Here is a 23,668-nt window from a genome sequence, read left to right on the forward strand (position 1 = left end):
CAGCCCAGGTTTTTAATCTTGGAAGAAAACCCCAGGTCAGTGCCCATGAGATTAGGGACCAACAGTTCTTTAGCAGTTGTGAGTAGATGTTCAGGTCCAAACAATACAAGCTCCGCTTTGGACGCATTCAACTGTAGCTGATTCGTAGACATCCACTTAATAATAGCTATTGCAACCTATCTAACCTCAGAACAGCGAATAGTCAAAATAAAGCGGTATTCGGGCAACACTTAGTGTGGGAGAACTGAATTTTGGAGGCTGGGGAGATGCATAATTGAAGGGGGCACTGGCGACCTCCCCCATGATATGAACAATTATCAGCAATATATGAAGGGGGTGTGCTATTTTGAGGTGCTCTATTTTGTCATGGCTCTTTTGAGGTAAGCAAGTTTCAAAGTATCTGTTTTGGACCAGAACCTTATTTCTCTGGCTTTCACTCCCTTGGGGAACTTGCTTTCGACTTTTATCACTGGCATGTAAGTGGTAGCTCTTCGAGAGAAATCATTGTTTCCGATAAGGTGCGTAGTAATGTGACTGAGAGCTGCACATCACTCTTTATTAGAATAATTCTCCAACATTGGGTCTTCTAATGATTTGGTGAGTGGTTCCTAGGCATGAGAACTGGACCGTTGCCTTAGCCGATGACAGCGATAATTCATTGCAGGAAATAGATCAATGGAAGATGGTAAAGGTTATGTAGCTGCAACACGAGTACAACTTCAACGGCATTAGAACGTTTGATAGATCCGGCTGCTTTAAAATAACCCCTGACATGCCTGTTCCCCAAGGAATATTGAAAAGCATGTTAATCCTTGCAAGACACCAACGCTGAAGAAATAGTGGTGCAGGTAAGCATGTTTCTTCTTTTTCTTAGACTAAAGCATGACAGAGAGAGAGAGAGCAGGACACTCCTCTACATTATGTTGTTTGCCATGAGGTAGCCTTTCACACAAGAAAGATATTCATCTACATTACTAGGCCTGTTTCCGCCAGAGCACCTTACCCTGAGTGCACGCATGAAATCACTCTCCATCAGCAGGTTATCTTGTTGCAGCTGCTCCTTAACACTGATATTCTTGTTCAGCAGGGTATTGAGCTTCACCATGTCATTGGCCAAGCTTTTCATGTGATGCTCAATGTCTTTCTGTTCGGTCCTCTCTTGCTGTATCTCATCTGTCGGAAAGAAAGGTCAGGAAACTGATATAGGTCTATAACGCGTAAAAGCAAAAAGAACATTTCCCACATAGACTTTGAGCACACCAGAAGCTAAGATTAATCATCCTATATAGGCAACTGGGACATAATACTTTGCAAGCTCTATTACTTTCATAACAAGACACGAATTTGTGTCATCTCTGTTTCCAAGTGTATTACACATGTGTCCCTCAGGGAGCGATGAGAAACTAACTCTAAAATAAAATAGTTTTCTCTACAAACATACTGCCTGATTTATTGTTTGCTTTATTCATTGTCCAGAGAAAGAGCATACAGAATACATGTCAGAGACATATAGACATTGGGCCTCACTACGAGTGTGCCGGTAAGGAGCACTCCAAGTCTGACGGCCGGAGCACAACGGCCACGATAGGCAGACTTCCACGGAAGCACCGGCACCGTTATTACCAGGCGCCTGTAAAATGTGCAAGTCCGGCGGCAATCTGCCAGTTTTTCCGGCATGGTTACTGCCGGACTTGTAATGAGGCCCATTGTGTTACCTAGTGTGCACTATAGGACTATGTGATCAACACACTAAAAACATTTATGTTTTCTGAGGTGCAGGATTCCAATTATTTGTCATCTTTTAGATGTTCCTAACATTTGTAAATGTTTGGAATATTTGTGTGTGATCCTATTAATTGTGACCAGTTATATTAGTCTTGTGTAGTGAACAAAACAAGTAACTGCTAAAGTAACAACAGCTCTACTTTCAGCACAAGAAAAGTTGTCATAGCACTTTAAGTCAGTAAACATTACATTTATGATGATTATGGCACTCTTGGTCCTTGCTCCCCCTTCTTTATGACTGACTAGCAATAAGTATCCGTTCTTGGAATGGGTTCTGTGGACAGACATGACAATACTCTCATCAGTTGTTGAAAATCAATGGTCCTGTAGGTCGCTGTTCCTATTCCGATGCGCTTATTGCTTGATGTGCTTTGCACGCTGAGGTAAATTACACTTAGAACGGGTGTGTGTGGCTGGCTAACATACTCCGGAGCAGACATTGGAGAGCGGGAGAGTTGGTGCTGTAAGGAACTCATGGTGACAACACTAAGGACAGACCCAAGCAATCACAGTTCAAGGGTGTTTATTAAACTACATGCAGGTTGGAAAAACGCCCAATCTAAACCTAAATCTAAGATGGGAGCAAGCGTCAACCATCAAATGAAAATAAGGCAGTCCTAGTGGCGCTGTGTAAAATAAAAAGGGCATATACTAAGAAACCTATTGCCAAACCTTACAACTAATACAAAAGGATGTGGGATAGATATTTAATTAAAGAAAGAAGTGTTCATAAATAATATGTTAGGATGTGCTAGCCTGGGTCTTCCTTCCCCGCGTTCGAGAACGGGGCAAGGTGGAGTCTTGGAGCACAGCACACACTCGAGCTTCTGTAGCACGAGTCGACAGTTCCACCCGCAGCTTCAGGACCGTCGATAACCAAGTCTTGTTTCTCTGAAAGTCTCTTATTTTCGAGAGCCTGACATGTTCAAATAACAAAACAAAAGTCCCTTCAACAAAATAAAAGTTAGTTTCCTTCTCTTGCTTAGGGTGAGGATTCTTCACCCCTGGGTCCCCCTCTTCTGGGAGCTGACCCTTGTTCCTTATCAATATCAAGGCCTTCAGTGGTTGAGTCTCCGGTTTCCGAGGGCCTCAAGGATTCACAAAAACAACTAACAAACACAGAGTTCTGTCTCAAATCTCTCGTGTGTTGGCTTCGCCTCTGGGTCCCCTTCTTCTAGGCGCAGACCTCTCTGAATACTTTTGGGTGATAGTTTCACCCCTGGATCTCCCTCGGCCGGGCTCAGATCCCAAATGACAATCAGGATAGTGTACTTCTCCTATTTTATAGTGCCTCTTGGTTTCTCCCTTGTTCAGGCACGGACTCCAAATGACAAGCGGGACAGTGCACTTCTCCTTGTCTTCCTAATGTCTTTTCAAACAGTTCTTAGTGGACATCCCTCTGCCGGGTTCACATGTGTCAACACACTGTTTCCTGGGACTTTAGACTTTGCCCCCTTCTCGTCAGCATCCCTCTTCTGGATTTTCACTTGCCAACCTCCCATTCACTTCTGTTTGCAGGATTCGCTTCCCTTGCTTTCTCATATGGCAGGATTCACTTCCCATATTCACTTTACCTTCAAGTGTTGAAGGATTCACATCCCTTGCTTTCTTTCTCTCAATGCAGGATCCACTTCCCTTGCTTTCACAAAGTTTGTAGATCCAAGTCTTTTGATTGTACTGGGAGTTTACTAGACCTCCTGTATGACCACTTTGATGTCTTTTGGCGATTCTCCTACGGCCTTATGGTACGTGTAGTTTCGCTGAAATGGGGATCCACCATAGTCTCTCAAGTTAGCACCCATGTGTTGCCGGTTTCCCTCTGCAGCTTGTCTCCCCTTAACACTTTTCACAGTTCATTGAACTTGATTCAAACTTGCCACTTTGCGATTCTCATTCAACACAGCCCAGTTCTTATCGGCTCTCCCCTCGACTCACCGGCTGTGATGAACCACTTGTCTTTCGGCTTCCCTGAAATCAATACCGCTACCACAGTTGCAAGAGCTTCCCTTGCTCCTGCTTATTGGCGTAGGCTTGCCCCGAGTACTGTTGACATCTGCTGCAAGACTCTTGTGGTATTGTTAGCAGTCTTATGTCCTCTTCCACAAAGGTTCTGCGGGCCAGGGACGAAAAGGGAAAGCTTGCTTCTCTCCCTGCCACTCTCTCGATTCCCGCCGCCTTTCTCCTTCTCTCGAATTGCCGGGCCTGGTTAGCTGTGCCATTGTGCGGTTAGCCTGGCTCTTCCAGTGCTCTCTTGCTCCACATTTTATCCCTGTGGGGAAGGGAAATGGCTGTCAGGTGTGTGTGATTCTGATCAATTGCCTGACTCTTGTATGGGACATGTCAGGTAAACGGCTTTGGTATTAGTCCATGCTCTGGTGTGTCGTGTGAAAGTGTTTTTGTCGGAAAAGGGGGGGGGGGCAGTGGTTTTGAATGTCCTATGTGGTAGGATGGGGAAAAGGTGCTGAAAGAAGGGGGATACCGCGTCTCACCCGTCGGTATCACACTTCCACTCCCTGAGGACCCCCCCTATCAGTGATCCTCCCTCACTGGTCCACCCCCAGGAACTGGATCCAATAGTGATGGCTGTGTCCTGTCCACCTGGATAGGACTAGCTAGGGAGACACATTCAGGTTTCTCACAGTGTGCTTCTGCATACTGGGACCTACTGTGCTCTCTCCCCACCTGCTGCCTCACCTTGGTGTGGTGCAGTGCGGTGCAAATGTCCCAGAAACCATGCCATGTCAACCACATTGATGTTTTGCCGATTTCAGGCAACCGTCTTATGTGTGAAGGTGCTGAAATCCAGAGGGATGCGTATAATTTAGCCTCCAAAGCATATCAGTTGGCAATCATTGCCACAAAAAAGACATTGGGCTTTATTACGGTGGTAACCCGGCAGACTCGTAATGAGGCCCAATGTTTGACAATAGTCTCTCTAAGGCACAATGTGAATCCAAAAAGTTATTAAAAGTTCTAAAAGAGCTGGAAAATCCTTGACCAGGAGTTAAGGATGGTTAAAAAAAAAAGTCATCACATGGTGCATGCAGATCCAAGCAGATACAAGCGCCCATGTTGAGGGAATTGGAGCGAATTAAACTAAACATTGAGACTAATAGAAAACAGTACATGCCCCTTGTACCGTTAATATACAGACAAATAGAGAATGCCAATTTAGTTTCAGACCAGTATCTGAAACAGAGTTGGCAGCTATTATAGATAAGCTCAAACCCACTAAGTGCAAAGTGGATGCGTACCCAGCCACCACCATCAAAGCTTGCACTCCAGCACCGATTAGGATTTTGTCTAGATTTGTTAATCTTTCTTTTAAGGACAGCCATGTTCCTGATAAACTGAAGAAGGCCTGGATTATGCCTTTGTTGAAAAAAAAACAGACTGGAGCCATTGGTGAGCATAGACTATAGGTCCATTAGCAACACACCATTCTTATTATAAATTCTCCACCGCGTTGAGTATGTACACATTTTAGAATATCTGAACACACATGATATTTGAAATAGATGGCAGTCTGGCTTCAGGAAAGGTCACAACAGTGAAACAGCCTTATTAGATGTAAAGTCTAGGCTGTTACAGGTGTTGGATAAAGGGCAGGTTGCACTACTCATGCTGCTTGACCTATCTGCAGCTTTCGACCTGATTGACCATTCTCTATTGGTCACCAGGTTGACGGAAGTGGGTGGCTTCTCATATAAGGCTGCTCAGTGGATCCAAATAACAGGTTAGGCTTTGTAGTGAGGACGCAGAGGTTGCGCCAGCACCATTGCTGTTTGGGGTACCACAGGGGGCATGCCTCTCCCCCACACTTTGCAATATCTTTACATTCCTCCTTTTTGATATGTCGCAGGAGAGGTGTGTCTGGTTTACAAATTACGCAGACAATGCCAATGTGTTATTCTGCTCTCTGGCATGCATGAGCAGGACACCAAAGATGTGAATGAAATAATCAAATAATACATGCCTCGATGGTGGATAGTGGCCTAGCTCTGAACAATGGGAAAACCAAGCTGATGATTGCAGGCACAGAAAACAAAATCACCAAGCTCGGAGAAGAATACTTGCATTTTAAAGGTAGCAGAGTGTCTAATTGCCACACAGAAGAAAGTCAAAACACTGGGTATATTTTTAGACCAGAATCTTAACATTCAAGCCCACATGAATAATCTAGTATCCATATCAGCTTACTATATAAAATTGTTGGCCCAGCTACGTCCTTACATTGCCACAGCAAACTGTGAGACGGTCGCTAGAGCAATTGTGGACGCTAAAATTGACTACTTTGGCCATTTACTGGTAGGGATCTGCAAGAGTGATTGTGCCAGGCTTCAACTAATACAAAACAGCACTTTTAGGATCACTCTAGCCTTGAAGAAGTGAGACCATGTAACTGAGGCTAGACGAGGCCTACATTGGCTCCCCATTGAGGCTAAAATTGAACATCGGCTGATGATGATCACTTTAAATGTATGACATCTCGAATAAATGATTATACTTATCTGAAGTATTAAAGAGTAAGGTATTGAGTCGAAAACTCTGATCGAACAGCCTGAACATACTGAAAGTGCCCAGGTGTAAACTCACACTGGTGGAAAAAGGGGTCTTCTTTCTGGAACAGGCTAGCGGCTGATGTTAGGGAAATTAAATCTCTGGACATTTTCAAAAAGACGAGAAAAACGTTACTTTTCAGATAGCGTCCATACTTAATTAGCTGAAGTTGCTTGCCGATGTGTTTCGCATATATGCCATTTTTGTACTGTATGTTACTGTTTTTTGTTGGTGTTTGTCTGTCTGCAATGCACCCATATGTCTCTGGGCCAATTGATGCGCTTTATAAATATATTAAAGTAAAGGAAAGGAAAGGGGTGGGGTGTTGTGAGAAACCAGAGGGTGTCTCACCCGCTAGCTCCCGGGGATCTCTCTCTCTCAGGTGGCCAGGGCACGGCCATCACCTTTGGATCCAGACCCTGGGGGGGACCAGTGCGGGAGGATCACCTGGGTGAGAGGTCTTCAGGGAGTGGGGGTGAGATAGCCGATGGCGAGACCAGGTATTCACCCATATTTTGTTTATCAAACCCATCCTATGTTTTAGGATGCTCCGAGATCCCAACTCCCCCCCCTTTCTACAAAAACACTGGGCTGAGGAAGAGGATGACTGAGAATAACAACACTGACTTGCATACATCTTACTAGCCATGTCCTGCTAATCGTGGCAGGCAAAGTCTGGCACTTAATCCTAAGTGCATACACCTGATACCAATTAGCTCTCCTGACACGAATAAAAGGTAGCAAGGTGGAACACGAGAACGAGCAGAACCTCCGGGACGAAGGCACACCTACTGGAGCAGAGCAACAGACCAAGGGACGAGAGCAGCGGGCCGAAATCAACAAGACTTTTCTATTGGAGGTGTTGCCTCTGACAGACCGCGAAAGATGCCTAGAGAAAGCCAGATCCCACAAGTGAAGATTGCATTGTGTTTCAAGGACGCCAGAGACCATCCTGGGTGCACGGCAGAGTTGGGGAGGCGAGGTCAAGCCTGCGGTACTAACCTTGACTCCAAAATCAGAAAACGCCAAATAAGAAAAAAGGACAAAGCCGGTGAGTTGGCAAGCGACCCGAGAGACCAGTGTGTGTTAAAGTGAATGAAGTAGCAACATCATATCACAAGTGAAGGATGCACGTGCATGGATGAGACGCAAAGAAAGGCAGACCTGTGAATTAACTTTGATGTAAAGAACAGCTGGGAAATCAGCAATACTAAGTAGCGGCGAAAGTCTCAGTGAAAGGTACTTTGTTTAAAGCGAGAAAACGAATGAACAGTAAAAGTAAAAGAAGAATAAGAATATTAATTCCTAGAGAAGGGAAGAGTGAAAGTAACACAGTGAACTTTGAATAGAAGTTGTCCAGCAGTGGTCTGACAAATAAGCCATGCACATTCGAAAGTCTTTGACATCTGAAAGGGGTCTGAGCCTGGCAGAGGGAGACCCGAAGTTTGTGTTGAAAGTTATTGTGAATGGTCCGAGCCCCACAGAGGGAGAGCCTAAGTGAAATAAGCTTGGGGAAGGGAGCCTCCCCTGCAACTTGTGATGAACTTTAGCATAGATCATCTGAGCATGACAGAGGGAGATCTAAAACAACTTTGTGGTGAAAGGTCTTAGCCCCCGGCAGAGGGGGATCTTTTGGGAACGTTTTGGATAAGACATCATTTTGGAAGAAAGAGAAAGAGTCTCGAGCGTGGAAGGCCAGACGGGCCTGGATCCACGGCTTTTGCACTGTGTATATTGTGTTGAAAGCGAGCCAGAGTGTCTCATCCTACCTACGAGGATCTCCTTACTCAGTGAAGCCAAAACGTGGGGATGAGAACTGGTTCAACTACATTATCATTTGGACTTTTTGTAGCCATTTTTCCTTGTCATTCTTTTTGTACAAGAGATCGGACAGACATTTGTTTTTTTTTTAGCATAGGACATTTTGATTTGACAGACTACACTAGGACTGCGTTATTTATTATTTTATGGTCAAGACTACTCCCACCTTAGTTATCGGGCAAAATAGGAGTGTTTCTAATCCCAACCACTTAAATAAAGGTTTTACAAATTGTACCCATTGTGTCAGTCTCTGCTTGCGATACCATGCCTCCCCTACAGCGTCCAAATATTATGTAGCCAGTAACGTCCGCAGGGTCCTAAACAGGTAACTATGCAAAATTTGGTGCAGAATGGTGAAACGATGTGGAATTGTATAAGGAACAACACTTCGCCAAAACACAAACCCACACATTTTGACGTGTGCTGAAATCCGGGGAAAGAAGTAGGGTGTCCAATTGTCATGTCACCAGTAATGTCCAGAGGATCATAACAGTTAACTATGCAAACTTTGATGCAGATTGGTGAAACGGTGTGGAATTCTATAAGGAACACCGCTTTGCCAAGCCACAACCCCAGCCACAAACCCACACATTTTCACTTTTATGAATATAGATTGGGAAAAGCTTGCACCGCAGCTGTGCTCGAAAAGGCATGTTAAAGATTGCTGTTGCTTTCCAAACTTTGCACACTATGACCCTGCATGCTAAGGACTGCTCCTAAATAAGTGCACCACTAATCACTGTACCTTGTTCCAGAGGATCTTTCCTAATACGAATATATTTGGAGAATTGCATATGGTTGAGAACTGGTAAGAGTGGTCTGCAGTGGTGGGAGCAGACCCTGTTTGAGTTTGAGTGTTTTTACCGTTTCTACTGCAAGAAGGCTGTGCATTTCACAGCAGAAGGAAAATGACACCTTTACAAATCTTAAACCTGTGTGGAGCGCTGCGCAGAGTGGTCATCAAGTGGTCTGCACTGGTCAGCAGGGGTGTGCAGGGCGGAGCACGCCTGTACACAACACTCCACACTGCAAACAGACCTTGCACCATGACCTTGCTTCCTAGAAGCAGTGTGGTGAGCGCCTATTTCTTCTTCTTTCTCGTTAGAGACTGTAACATTGCACTGTTGAAGCATCAGCCCATATTGTACATGGATAAACGCTCCAATCAACATTTTCCAGCATACTGTATCGAGTTACCTTTGTACCTCAGTGATAATTCATTGCCAAAAACACTCCCTGACTAGATACAATGTATAATTTACATAGCGGTTACTTTCCAGATGATCTGAAAGCAATTGAACTAGACCATATTGATTACATGGGAGAGGTGGACATGCTCAATCCGACGCCTGAAAAAAAGTGCAGGAACGGCTGGAGTACCGGCACAAGCTCAAACTTATTCACCTCTGATAGTAGGTGAACATAAGCGTACTTCATCCAAAGCCGTCTTGAGCGCATTAAATCAGAGAGGGCCGCCGGGGCTGCCCAGACAGGTAATGAATGATTACATGCTTTCAGCTTCTTCAATAAAGCGAAAAATACTTTACTTCTTTAAGAAGGGACGCAGCCAGATCCTGTCAAATCTACAGCTGGTAGAGACCCCACTTCGAATCAGGCTATTGAGGACACCAGGGAGGAAGACATTGTAGAATTTCTGCTATCGAGGCCATGACAACGCTCAAATCAATCACTTTGCATGGATTTTGAAGGCAACCTCAATCTGAGTTCTATCTCAGTGATGCCAGCGATTGGGGATTCATAAGGCCTGTATGGTCATTCAAATGTGGGTGGAAAGCTTGTGGATCAAATCTAACCCCACCCACAAACCCCTGAGTTGCAAGGAAGATTTGGCAAATACAAAAGCAAAGTGACCCTGACAGCATTGAACTTTGGCTTTGAATTGCTAAAAGATTAAGTGCAGGTCCATTCCGGAATTCTATTGGAATTGACTATGGAAAAGGAATGCTGCGACTCGTCCATAGTGGGTTTAAAGACAGCAGTAAACACATACATTTTCAGGATGTTGGATTCTAGAAAATCAGAATTCAGGCACCATTCAGTATTATTGGGTGTCATGAAATCGAATACGCCAGCAACAACAGCCCAATTAGGCAATATAAGAGAGAAACTCGCTAATATGTTCAGTGGCAATCATCCTAATAATGATCAAAATGAGCGAGTCACACTGGTACATGAAGCAGAGCAGGCCCACAATGACTTGAATGACACTCCACTCTCGGAGTCCGCCTTGAAGGATTTTATAAGGGTAGCCCAGGTCCCCTGTGAGCAGGGGGAGTATAGAGGCTTTTGGGGTGAGGGAGGAGCCCAAATCTGCAGCCTGATCCTGCTGCAACTAAAAAGCAAAAGGAAAAAGAAGAAGGGTTGAGGTGACAATGGTCCACGTTGCAGGGAACCCCCAGAGCAGATATAGACAAATAAGAAGAAGAAGATCATCAAGAATGGCACAAAATTAACATTTCTCGAAGCACTTTCAACTCCTGGGCTGCACAACAATGATCATGGTGATATAGGCCTCTTCGAAAGAGGCGGCCCAGCTACTGCAGTACCAAATGTGGCATCTATATTCATGAAAAAGGGGAGGAAGGCTCAAACAGTAGAATTCCCTATTAATGTAATAAGGAACAACGCTAATTTCCGGACAGTTGAGATGGCCTGTCAAACCGAAAAAGCAATACAGGAAAATTCTCATATAGTGTGAGAAACCTGAAAGTACGCTCACATCTACCTCCCGGGATCTTCTGTTCAGGTGGCCAGGGAAGGGCCATCGCTTTTGGATCCCTGCCTTGGGGTTAGACAAGCAATGGAGGATCACCTGAGTGGAGGGTCCTTGGGGAGTGGAGAGAGGGTACCTAAAGGCGAGACATGGTATCCCCCTTCACTAACCTGACCTACCCGACCCTCTCTCAGTCTTCATGGGATATTGTCAGTCCTTTCCCGATTTTCCCTATAATCTCTCATCAAGTAATGAGAACAGAAAGAGGCAACCAAGAGAAATGCACACTTCTAATGGCAAACACCACTCTGGTACTAGGACGAAGAAGAGTGGCCTGAAGGCATCAGTAATGAAGATTAGGCATGTCACACTAACAGGCTTATACAAGGTCAGGCAATTGAGTCTAACCCTTTTCACCTGCAGCCTGTTAATAATGTTAAAGAGTATAAAAGGTAGAGTCCAAAACCAGACAGTGAGAGAGGGGAAAGAGACTGCCGTGTTGGGACCAGGCCGAGAAGCAGATACGCTGGGAACTAAGCCTAGAGACCTGCAGGAGGGACTTTGCAGGACCAGGAACCCTCTGATTGTAAGGCGGGCAGCAGGCACTGCCGTGTAGCAGGTGGCAGAGAAGAACCGTCCGCGCCCAAGCCCGGGTGCAGCTGGAGCTGCGGAAGATGCATGGAGAGAGAGCAGAGGTGCCGAGGCGGGTATGGAGACGTGCCCGGCGAACTGGCCAGTGCTTTGCCGCTCGGGAAGAGCCACTGGGAAGAGCCGCAAAAGCTGGTAAGTGTCAGAAGACACTGAGGAGACCAGAGCACTCTCAAGGAACTTTGAAACAAATAACGATGCCTGCATTTAAGCAAATGCTACCCATATTGAATATCGAACTGAAAGAAAGTTGCCATTTTAGTGAATACAAGTAAATGCTACCTATAATGAATGACTAACTGAAAGAAAGCTGCAAATTGAGTGAACTGCGATGTGCTGAATGGTGAATGAACACTTTAATAGACTTGGCAACCAGCACTGCTAATAAAAAGCAGTATAGACAGAATTAAAGGCATATGAAGGATTGAAGAGAATCCAGGATCTCCTTTTGTGTGTATTGTGCTACTTGTGAACTTGAGAAGTTAAAGCCCAGGACCTTTGTTTTGTGTAAACTGTACTATGTTTGAACTTTTGTGTAAATGGTGGTACATTTCAATTTGGAGACGGTAATTTCAGAACTTGACCAAACCCTATTTGAATTGAACCTTTATTGGAATTGTGTTGAACTTGAAACAGGGAACCTAACAAGAACTCAAGCTGAAAGTAGCTCAGTCTTTACTTTTGACCATTTATATTTTGTTGAGAAGATTCCCACATCATGTTGTGTTATAGTTGTGAGGACAAGCATAGGTTTTGACACAGACAAACTTTCATTTTGGACTTGCAGACAAAGACTACTCTTAAGTTTCTTTAGGCAGGGAAAATCCAATTATAGTACAGGACACGTTAGGCGTTACACCATCCTGATCATTAATAAAGTTGCCTGTCTCACAAGAGGTGTTCCAGTGAATAGTGGAATTGTTACATTCTCAGCCAACCTGGGTCTAATTGACTTAACAAAAGAATCACAAGCCCAGGCTACCTCTAACTCCGGTAAAAGTGTGCACCCAAGTGAGAAATTTAACACAAGAATGTCCATCAGGGAGCGTTGGAGGGTGTGAGGGATCAGAGATGAAAGTCAGACACAAGGTTGTCATGTTTTTGGTTAAAAACTTTTATTTAACTGAAATGAGTTGGGAAAATCCCTCTCCAACCCTATTCTAAAGATCAGTTTCACTACCTAAAAAACTAAAAATGAAGTATCTGTCTGTGTCAGGATGTCAGAAATCTAAAAGCCGTCCTTGTGTCCAAACATTCTATCCTGACCCTCACACTACAAACAAAATAATAAAGTGAGAAGGAAAATATCTTTAATCTGGTATTGGCAAAAAGTGTTCACAAATGAAAAACAGAATGGCTCTAACTTAAATGTTCTCCAAGATGAAAAAAGACATTGGTTCCAGAGTGGTCCCTTCCCCTGGATTCTTCAATGGGATGGCAATGTCTTTTGTTCTAACAGTTCTTTGTGCCTCTCTTTGGCCAACAACACCTGTTAGGTAAAAGGTTCTTTAGCCTTGCAAGTGCTTCTTTAACACAAGTTTCTTCTTTATTTAACAAACACTGTCTTCTCTTAACATTTCTTGTAGTTTTGCAATTTTCTTAAAAAGCTCCCCTGCCAGGACTTTTTAGGCACTTCCAACTGCCTGGAGTACTCCCCTGCCAGGACTTCTTATTTACTCGCAACTGTCTGGTGTACTCTCCTTCCAGGACTTCTTATGTAAGTTCAACTGCCTGGTAATTTCTCTTGCCAGGACTTCTCCTCTTGTACTTTCAAAACTGCATATACCGTTCTTGGTGCAGTAGATCTGTCTGTTTCAATGTTCGCTTAAACTTTTCCCCACATTTGCACATCAGACTCTCATATATGTTATTGGGGTTTGGGTCTGCACTCTGCCATTCTTACTCAGAAACAATCTTCTTACTGTTTCTGTCTTGGCAATCTCAAAACGTTCAAATTGTCATTGGTGTGGTTGCTGAAATGCCATGGGGTCCCCACTTGGTTTGGACAAATTCACCGGCTCTGTGTAGGGTCTTCGGTCCTGTTCGTGCTTACGCGGCATTGCTCTACCACTTGCTTCCTACTCTGGGTCTCTCTGGCTAACCTCACTACTCTGCTCCTGCATGCCTGCTTCCCTTCGATCCAGGTAAGGATCCAGATGCCTCTTCGAGCCGGCGAGTGCCCAGGAACCCTCTTGCATCTCCTGGCGTCTCAACGGCATGTGCTGCTCGCACAACGCTACTCTCCTTCTATGCTGGTGAACTCTGCTGTTCCGTCACACCAGCTCGTGCTTACAGTATTTGCAGGGCTCTGCGAGAGATGCAACGTTTTCTCCAGAACCATTTATCAGAGTGCGGTGGCCATCTTTAAATTTAAATGTCCCGCCACAGATGTTTTAGGCAAACGACTAGCATGCTCATTGAGTTTGAGGCTCCTGTTGACCATCATCAACTCCTTCATCCTCCTCATCTCAGTACTTAGGAGGCTGTGGGAGTTGGAGTCCATTGAGGTTACTTGACACTGTAAGGAACTCATGGTGGCAACAGAAAAGACAGGCGCAAGTGATCACAGTTCAAGGGTGTTTATTAAACTGTATATGCATGGTGGAAAATGCCTAACCTAAACCTAAATCTAAGATGGGAGCAAGCGCTGACCGTCAAATGAAAAATTAGGCTGTCCTTGTGGCATCTTGTCAAAGTAAAAAGGCCTATACTAAAAATAAATATTGCTAAATCCTTACAACTAATTACAGAAAGAGTGTGGGATAGGGATTTCAATAAAGAAAGAAGTGTTCACAAATAATAAGTCAGGATGTGGTTGCCAGGGGTCTCCCTTCCCCACGTTTTCAGCATGGGACAAGGTAGGTATCCTGAGCACGGCACACACTCGAGCTTTCCCAGCATGAGCAGACAGTTCCGTTCAAGCTATCAGGTTATTCGATGGTTAAGTCTCTTTTCTTTCAAAAGTCTCTTGCCTTTGAGTGCCTGATATTTTCAACAAACACAAACGTTCTGTTCCACGTATGGCTTTGGGTGACGGCTTCACATCTGGGTCCCCCTCTTCTGGGGCGCAGACCTCTCACAGTAGTACTCGACAACTCAATTAACAGTTCCTTTCTTAACAAACTTTGGGTGGGGACTTTCCACCCCTGGATCTCCCTGTTCAGGGTTCGGACCCCTTTTCAATTTCCTGCCTCCCTCCTTCGGGTTCACAATTGCTTTTCTTTCTGGTTTCCCTCTGCTGGGCTCGGATCCCAATGCCAAGGGGGACACTCCACTTCTCCTGGTTTTACAATGCTTTTGTATTCAAAAGAAACTAAATGTCTCTTTAAACAATTCTTTCAGGTTTTGACCCTATTCCAAAACAGTTCACTGTGGACATCCCTCTGCCGGGTTCACTCCTGTCTACACAATGTTCATGCCTTTAAACTCTTACACTCCCGAGACTTAATGTCTTGTCAAACAACTCACTATGGACTTCCCTCCGTCGGCTTCACTCCTGTCCACACAATGTTCAAGGGACTTTAGATTTCGTCCCCTCGGTTAGCATCCCTCCACCGGGTTCACTCTTGCCAACCTTTACAACGCACTGTTCGTGTACTACTTTTACCATGCAAGATTTGTTTCCCTTACTTTCCCAATCATCTGTAGTCAAAGACTTTTGACGGTACAAAGGATTTCACACGACCCCCATATGACCACTTTGACCCCTCTTCTTGCCTTTCACCCAAGGCCTTCTGGTTACTGTAGTTCAATAGTAGGGTAATCGCCTAGCATTTCTCAAGTGAACACCCATGTGGTGTTTGATTCTGTTATACTGGCTTTCCCTTTTTCCAATAAGCAATCAGTTCTTTGTTTATTCAAAGTTCAATTAGCCTCTTGCTACTTTCCTTCAAAACAGCTCGGTTTCTTTATCGGCTCTCCCCTCGACTCACCGACTGTGATGAACTGCTTTGCTTTCCTGTCTGTAGAGTCAAGGCCGGTACCATTGGGCCATGTGGCTCTCCCTGGCTTGGCTGTCAGCGGAGGAGGCACCCAGGTACCGTGGCCATCTGCTGCAACACACGCTGGCTATTTTCCGTGGCCTTCCGATTCCTTCTCTTGAGGCTTCACAGGTCTCTGTCGATAAGGGCAAGGTCACTTCTCCCCTTGGTATCCTCTCGACTGGCGCCGTCTTTCTCCTTCTCTTGAACTGCCGTGCTGAGTTAGCTCTCACTTCGTGCGGTCTGCCTTGCTCGTTCTATGCTTTTGTGCTACACCTTTTATCCCTTTGGGGAAGGGAAAGGGCCGTCAGGTGTGTGTACTTCTGGTCAATTGCCTGACTTTGCCTGACCATTGTATTGGGACATGTCAGATAAACAGCTCTGGTGTTAGTCTGTTGTCTTTTGTGTTGGCGAAAGTGTTCATGTCGGAAAGAGGGAGGTGGCAGTGTTTTGGAATATCCTACGTGGTAGGATGGGGAAAAGGTGTTCAAAGAAGCGGGATACTGCGTCTCACCCGTCGGTGTCCCACTCCCACTGCCCAAGGAACCCCCATCCAGGTGATCCCCCCTAACTGGTCCAATCCCAGTAACTGGATCCAAAAGCGATGGATGTGTCTTGGCCACCTGGATGACAGATCCCCAGGGACTAGATAGGGAGACACCTTCAGGCTTCTCACAACACATAGTATTTGGAGAATCACTCTCAATGATTCCATATGAAAGATTAGTCTTATATGAAGGTAACTTAAGTAAAAGGGTTTTGTTGGAGCCTTCATTCTTCAGGTCATAGATGGAAGTTTGACCTAGAATATTGGGAAAAGGTTTTCTTGTCTTCCCTAATGGGGGGAACTAACGCATGGCAATAGGACATTATGGTATTGCTTATTAGGGGGTCTTCCTCATTGGAAAAGGGGGGATACCGCCTCACCCGATGAAGTTAGGATATCTGCCTGGAGGTTGTCTCTCCTATGTGATCCTCCCTCATACAGCGGCCCCCAGGGTCAGGATCAGGTAGTGACTGTCGTCCCCTGGCCACATGTCAAGAGGTCACTGCCGGGAAAAATGTGATGAGTCCATCAGATTCATCACATACACTTCCTATTAAGATCGGGCTTCCCGCATAAGGACTACTTTTAGATAATGAATTGGGGCTTCCCCTGTGAGAATGGCTTTTCCTTCAAATTTGGTCTCCTCTTTCAAAATGGGGTGTCCTAGTACAAATCCTTCTCTTCCGTTGGTGTCAATAGGGGAATACAAATCTATAGGGTTATTAACATTCCCTAAAGTGTTCTTGTCATTAGGGAGACATGGCAGGGGTTTTGTCACTAGTGGGTCAAATGTTTCCTTTAGGTTGGGGAGTCTAGCCTTCTGCATTCTTATTCCCACTTGGGCCACCTGTGAGACCCATTGATCAAAATGGGGAACATTACTCCCTATAACTAGATGGGCCAGAAGCTCAGGGATTATGGCTAACACATTGTGTAGTTCTTTTTTCCATCATGGTGATGGGGATCTGTTCTTATTGCATACCCGTTACTCCCAGTGTCCAATTGGGCCCAAGTAGTTTTTTTCTTTTAGGACAGCAGAGATTCTAAAGGTAGTTTTGGTCCCAGTGTATAGGAAAACATGGGTCTCTTTCCTGTTCCTATGTTTCTACCCTTTCGGGAGAGGTTTCTTTTGGTTCTTTTCCCCCTCTGCTAGCATCTCACTGGGTCGGGTATAGAGCATACTTGTATAGGATGGTTCAGCTTGACTGGGATCTTTTAACGATGGTGTGGTAAGGATACTAATCTTATTCAAGGGGCAATGCCTTGTTGGATGACTATACTCCATGCAAGAGAAGCATAATTTCCGGGCATCAGAACCTGGTTCATCATTCTTGGAACCACTAGGTGTTTTTTCTGGGGGAAATGGTTCTTGGTTTTCTGGGTGATACCCAGGAGGAAATTCACATTCTGCCCGTGAGGGATCTATCTCCTCTCCTATGGGAGATGATGATCTAAGGTTCTTTGGGGAAAATAACAGAGCGCCTGTAGTTTCAGGAGTGTTACAATTTTCTGTTTTCAAGGAAAGTGGGATATTGCGTGTTATTGGGGTATCAGGAGCTCTTCTCTCTTCCCCTAAGAGTCTTGACTCCGTGTGATAATAACTAGAGTCAGATTCTTTTCTCAGCCTCCAGCTTCGAGCCATACAAAACAAATTCTTGGTCCCACCGCCCATCAGGTGGTTTCCCTGGGTTATCTCCATCTCCCTTCAAACTGTCAGACTGGGACAGAGGTTCCCAAGGGGTTTCATGTACCAAGAGCCCCACCAGGGTGTCCGGTCAAATGTTCGAAAACAAAGGGTCGAATGACCTTTTGATCGAAAATAAAAGGATCGAAAAAAATGATCGAATTTTTTTAATGTATTTATTTATATATTTTTTAAGTTTAGAATGTAAAAAAAGTTTTTTATAAAAATAAAACAGGGGCTGTTAGAGTAACCCCCCTTAAAAAAATTTTTTTAACAAATTCGATCCTTTTTTTCGTTCCTTTGACTGTCGAGAAAAAGGCATTCGAGCCTTTTGTTTTTGAAACTTTAACTGTGAACGCCCCACCAGCTCACCACTCTTAATCTGCATCAGACTGAAAAAAAGTTTAAGAGGGCTATTTGTATCTGCTCCGCATTGAACAAGAGAGGCAATACCTTTAATCTTGCCTTTTGCCTAGTTTCACTCAGAGCCGTAAGATAAATAACCAAGTTAGCAGGGATGTCAACCTTAAGCTCTAGGGAAATTATTATTTTGTCCCTACCGGGAATTTGGCATTCATGGGGAAAGAAAGGGTTATAAGTGTTACCTTCCACATTTTTCCTAGTGGGGAAAATGGCTTGGGCGGTCAAGGGGAGAAACCGGACTCCTACTTTGTGGCCCAGATGGTGAAGGGGCTCTCCTGATCTTTCTACAGGTTCCAGCTCACTGGAAGAAAAGAGGCCCTATCAAGATCTCTCCCCAGGTACAAGGGTAATGAAACGGGCACCTATCTTGGTATTTTGGGTGTAAACACCTGTGTGGCTAAAGCTTTCTCTACTCAAGTGGGATCCCCAGTTTGTGTCAACTGCATCCGATCCAACTTCTGACACCATATATGAGGGGTCAGAAATGAAGGACGGACACTAAGTTGTCATTTATTTGGTTAAAGACTTTTATTTAACTGAAATGGGTTGGGAAAATGCCTCTCTGACCCTATTGTTAACAGGAGTTTCCCTACCTATAAACTAAGGATCTGTCTGTGTCAGGATGTCAGAAAGCTGTCAAACATTCTAATCTGACCGTCACACTGTAAACAAAATAATAAAGTGAGAAGGGTATGGGGTGGCCATGTATTTTATTCTAACAGTTGTTTGTGCCTCTCCTTGGCCAACAACAACCTGGTAGGTAAAAAGCTCTTTAGCCTTGCAAGTACTTCTTTAACACAAGTTTCTTCTTTATGTAACAAACACTGTCCTTTCTTGACATTTCTTGTAGTTTTGCAATTTGCCTGGTATACTACCCTGCCAGGACTTTTTATGGGTTTTATTAGTGTTTCTAATCAGGTTCAACTGCCTGGTACATTTCTCTTGTCAGGACTTCTTCTCTTGTACTTTCAAAACTGCATATACTGTTCTTGGTTCAGTATATCTGTCTGTTTCAATGTCTGTTCAACCTTTTCTCCACATTTGCATTTCAGGCACTCGTATGCTATTGAGGTTTGGGTCTGCACTCTGCCCTTCTTACTCGCAAACAATCTTCTTATTGTTTCTGTCGTGGCAATCTCATAGCTTTCAAATAGTTGTTGGCACGGTTGCTGAAATGCCCCAAGACCCCACTTGGTTTCGGCTGACTCACCAACTATGTGAGCGTCTTCTGTGACGTTTGCGATTAAGCGGCAATGCTCTGCCGCTTGCTTCACACTCTGGATTGCTCTGACGTCTCTCCAGGCGTCCCTCATGGCCCTGCTCCTGCACACCTACTTCCCTTCAGGTCCCGGTAAGGATCACGCTGCCTCTTCCAGGTGCCGAGTGCCTAGGAACCCTCTTGCGTCTCCTGGCGTCTGCAGGGCATGTCCTGCTCGCACAACGCTACTCTCCTTCTCTGCTGGCAAGCTCCACTGCTGGGCCTCATAGTGCAGTGGCCATCTCTAAATGTCCCGAACACAGGTGTTTTCACCAAATGATTAGCAAACTCATTGAGCTTGAGGCTCCTGTTGTCTTGCATCAATTCCTTCATCCTCCTTGTATCAGCACTTAGGTGGTTGTAGGAGTTGGAGTCCATTGAGTTTACTTGATGCATAGTATTTGGAGAAGCTCTCTCAATTATTCCATATGAAGGATTAGTGCTATATAAAGGTGACTTAGGAAAAAGGGTTTTGATGAGAGTTTAGCCTAAAGGGTATTTGGAACAGGGTTTCTTGTTTTTCCTAAATGGGGGAATCAAAACATGACAATAGGGCATTAGAGTATTGGATAATAGGGGGTGTTGCTCATGGGAAAAGGGGGGGATACCGCACCTCACCCGATGAAGTCAGGATATCTCCCCGGTGGTTGTCTCCCCCCATGTGATCCTCCCTCATACAGCCACCACCAGGATCAGGATCAGGTAGCGGCAGCCATCCCCTGCCCACATGGGAGGTGGTCACCGGCGGGGAAACAGTGATGAGTACATCAGATTCATCACAAGGGACTGTTGGAAGTAGGGGGCCTCAAAGAAGGGGGACATATGGCACAAGGCCTATGTATACAGAACAGGACGGAAAACATTTTGGAAATGAGTAATCGTTTCAGGATGGATGATTTATTCCATGATGACGAGAACTTAATCATGAATCAGAGCATTATCCTGTCCCTGCTGCATTACATCCCGGCATTGAGAAACAACACCTCTAGGGACACATCGAGAGTGGTATTCATTTCGGATTATAACCTGGACATGGCAGTAATCAATCTCCCCTCCATCTTGGTCCAAACCCACTGTTGTCATATATTGATGACCTAAGACTTAGGGGTCATCGATGTTAGTACGTATGGATGGTCCCCGACTTACCCCATCCCATCTAGAATGTAATGTTGATTGTTGGTGTGGCTGTATGCAGCATTGCACTAGAGCAACTCGAGCCCAGCCTAATATGAGAGGTGAAATTGGGTCTGGGTCCCAGATACACAAGTGACTGGCGCCCAGGGGGCACTGTTTGAACAATCGGATTTTTAACTTTGTTAGTTGGAATTCCAGAGGGTTCAAGCAACTCACCCACCAGAAAAATGCCATTGTAAAACTTGGTGAAATGGATCCTATCCTTATCCAGGAATCTTTGCTGATGGGTGCGGTTACTATTGATGGCTTTGAGGTGTGCCAGTAAATGGTTGGTAAATTTGCTTGGTAGACCATGAGGGGGCATGTTGGTTTCAGTTAAGCAGGAATGGGTCCACTCATTAGATCTTTTATGCTCCCACCCTTGTGCATCCAGGTTGTGCGTCACACTCCATGATGTGATCTGGGCCCTTTGTTGATTATTGATCTGTAGACTATTTATAGAGAAATAAAACAAGCAGAAATCAATGAATGGCTGGAATACATATTGATGGACAACCAAAGTGGCCAGAGCCCTAAACAGGTGGTATTAGCAGGTGATGTCAATATTGACTGTTTTAGGAGTGGCACGCACTCAATGAGTACATTGGGTGTGACGGGCCTAAGGTGGGAAACATTCCAGAGACAGTGGGATCTTATCCCGCTAAATGTGAATGTGCAAGGAGACCTGGAGTGTACTACTCCTTGGCAGCGTGGTAACAAGGTTTCGAGGATTAACTTCATATTTGTTTCACCAGGAATGTTCCGATGCTATGAGCAATTTATTGTCAATAAGGCTGAACCAAGTGATAATTTCTAAATTTGCACATTTATGCCAAGGAGAAACACTGGGTCGGACACCCAATGTAACTGTAAACAGCTCAAAAAATAGACTTGAATATTAACAAAATTGGCCACTTCATGAAACTATTTGCCGAAGCCTGGAATAACATGGGGAGTGATGTAAGGGATATTATGGCCCTTTGTGCCCTGTTTGTTAGAGTATTGTAAGAGACCACTGAAAGCTTTAAGAAAGAGTTTTTTGTGCAATTCCAAAGAGGGGGATTTATATGCCTGAAATTCAAAAACTAAAAAGCAACATGCGTATGATTATGAGAAGTTTTTAAACAAAAACCTGAGCACTCTCGAACGCTCAAAGGCATAAAAGAAGCAGAGAAGAGGCAGAGAGATATAGGCATAATTTAAATGTTCTACGAGTAATGGGATATCAGAGAGAAGGGGAGAGAATATTAAGGGCCATAATGAAATAATCTGATAAAGAGCTGTTGGCAGATTATAAATGGGAAAGAGGGTGTCCAAGTGTTAATTCAAGAATGTCTTGTTCCAGAGAAGCTTTGGGCGACTCATTTTACTCAGTTATACAGCACAAGTATACCATCTTGTATTTTTGAGGCTGTGGTGGGTTCTTGGGATTTGGACTTTGTTCCTGAGGATATCGAGGTATTAATACAGAAGCTCAGTCACTCGAGGGCTCCTGGGCCGGGTGGGCTCTGTAACGGAGCCCTCAAGTCTGATCCCCCTTTTTGGGCCACTTTACTACATGGAGTATTTAAATCTGCCCTAGCTACTCAAACATTTCTGGAATCTTGGCACATTGCCACTGTCGTCCCCATTTTCAAAAGAGTTGACAAATATACTACCCTCAATTATAGGCCTTTAGATCTTTTGGACTCCAAAGTCTTTGCAACCTTTGTCCTGGTGGAGCTCTCCTCATGGGCTGTCAAAGAAGATATTCTAAAATCAAACCAAATTGTATTCCGCAAAGGAGTAGGGACCACCAATGCGGGCATCTTTATCAACCATCTTCAGCAGAGGGTATGGGAAAGGCAAGTGCCTGATATCTATGCTATTTCCATTGATTTATCGATGGCGTTTGAAAAGATTGAGAGAAACCTGCTCTGAATAAACTAAAGAAGTAGGGTGTCCCTAACACCCTGTTGGATATCCTGGTAAACTTGCACTCTGGCACGACTTAACGTGTAAGATTACGTCAGGGGTGTAATACATCTGTAATTATACAAACCTCGAATGCACTTCACCAGGCTGTGTACTGGCGTCATTCTTATTTGACATCTTTGTATCGGATATTGAGGAAGAATTGGCAGATACAGTGTTTATTGACCCCTCTGTGCTTGGGTGCAAGTTATTCTGGGTCACATATTCAAACGACATCCTGCTGTTGGATCACTCCAAGGTCGGCATCCAGTGTCTTTTGGATGCTTTTGGCAGATACACAATGAAAATGCATTGATCATTAATTTGAGCAATACAAAAATGTTGGATGTCCATGCTGGTCGAAGGAAGCTTTCAACAAGCTGGAGGTTGACTTCGCAAAATATTGAAGAGGTATGCTACTTAAAATATCTGGGCTTGTCGGGCGCTATTGAGCATGAACAAGATGGGAGCTTAACCGTGCGGCTCTACAGCTTGTGATTTCAACACAGCAGTTAATGCATCCTTGCCACATACATAACAGCACAGAAATGGCTGAGAACAGATCTGAAAGGGTACAGCACCCTCCCAGCCGACTTGTGGTCCTGTCTGCAGACTCTGACAGCGGCTGACTTCTGTCAGTGACCCATGTGGCCTGCACAGTGCCTGCTACAACTCGCCTGCTACGACTTGCCTTCCTCCGGCCCGGCATCTGACGGCGGTGCCGGGAGCGCAGAGGCTGCGGGACCAATGCCGCGAGTCACCGTGTGACATCACCTGCAGCTGCAGGGACCGCCCGTTTACCAGCATACCCTCATCTACCCGGTCTCTGTGGTGGCTGTCGACCCTGTGCCCAAGGCGCGCTACTCTGAAGCTTCGTGGGACAGACTCTGACAGCGCATCAGCTGCCCTGGACCGCTGTCAGCATTGATGCGCCTTTTGCACTGTCGTCGCCTGAACCGCGGCTCGCGTACCACCTACACTGCCGCTCCCATCTGAGTGTACCGAAATACTGGAGGGCGAGGGCAGACGCGAAGTAGGACTGCAGGGGGCGCCCCTCAACTGCTGATGCTGGTAGGTGATTGCACGGAGGGAGTGTACCGGC

At 45.0% G+C, this 23,668-nt stretch overlaps 1 protein-coding gene across 2 annotated transcripts in view; it reads right to left on the reverse strand.

Moving 5' to 3' along the window:
- CCDC40 (coiled-coil domain 40 molecular ruler complex subunit) overlaps positions 1-23,668 on the reverse strand; it is a 599,189-nt gene that overhangs the window by 186,157 nt on the left and 389,364 nt on the right. For both annotated transcript variants that reach the window (XM_069655198.1, XM_069655197.1), the window contains one exon: positions 1,004-1,173. In XM_069655198.1, the coding sequence (XP_069511299.1) occupies positions 1,004-1,173 (170 nt within the window). The remainder of the gene's footprint in view (positions 1-1,003; positions 1,174-23,668) is intronic.

This window comes from Ambystoma mexicanum, chromosome 3q (genome assembly GCF_040938575.1).
Source record: "Ambystoma mexicanum isolate Mex_15411 chromosome 3q, UKY_AmexF1_1, whole genome shotgun sequence".
NCBI lineage: Eukaryota > Metazoa > Chordata > Amphibia > Caudata > Ambystomatidae > Ambystoma > Ambystoma mexicanum.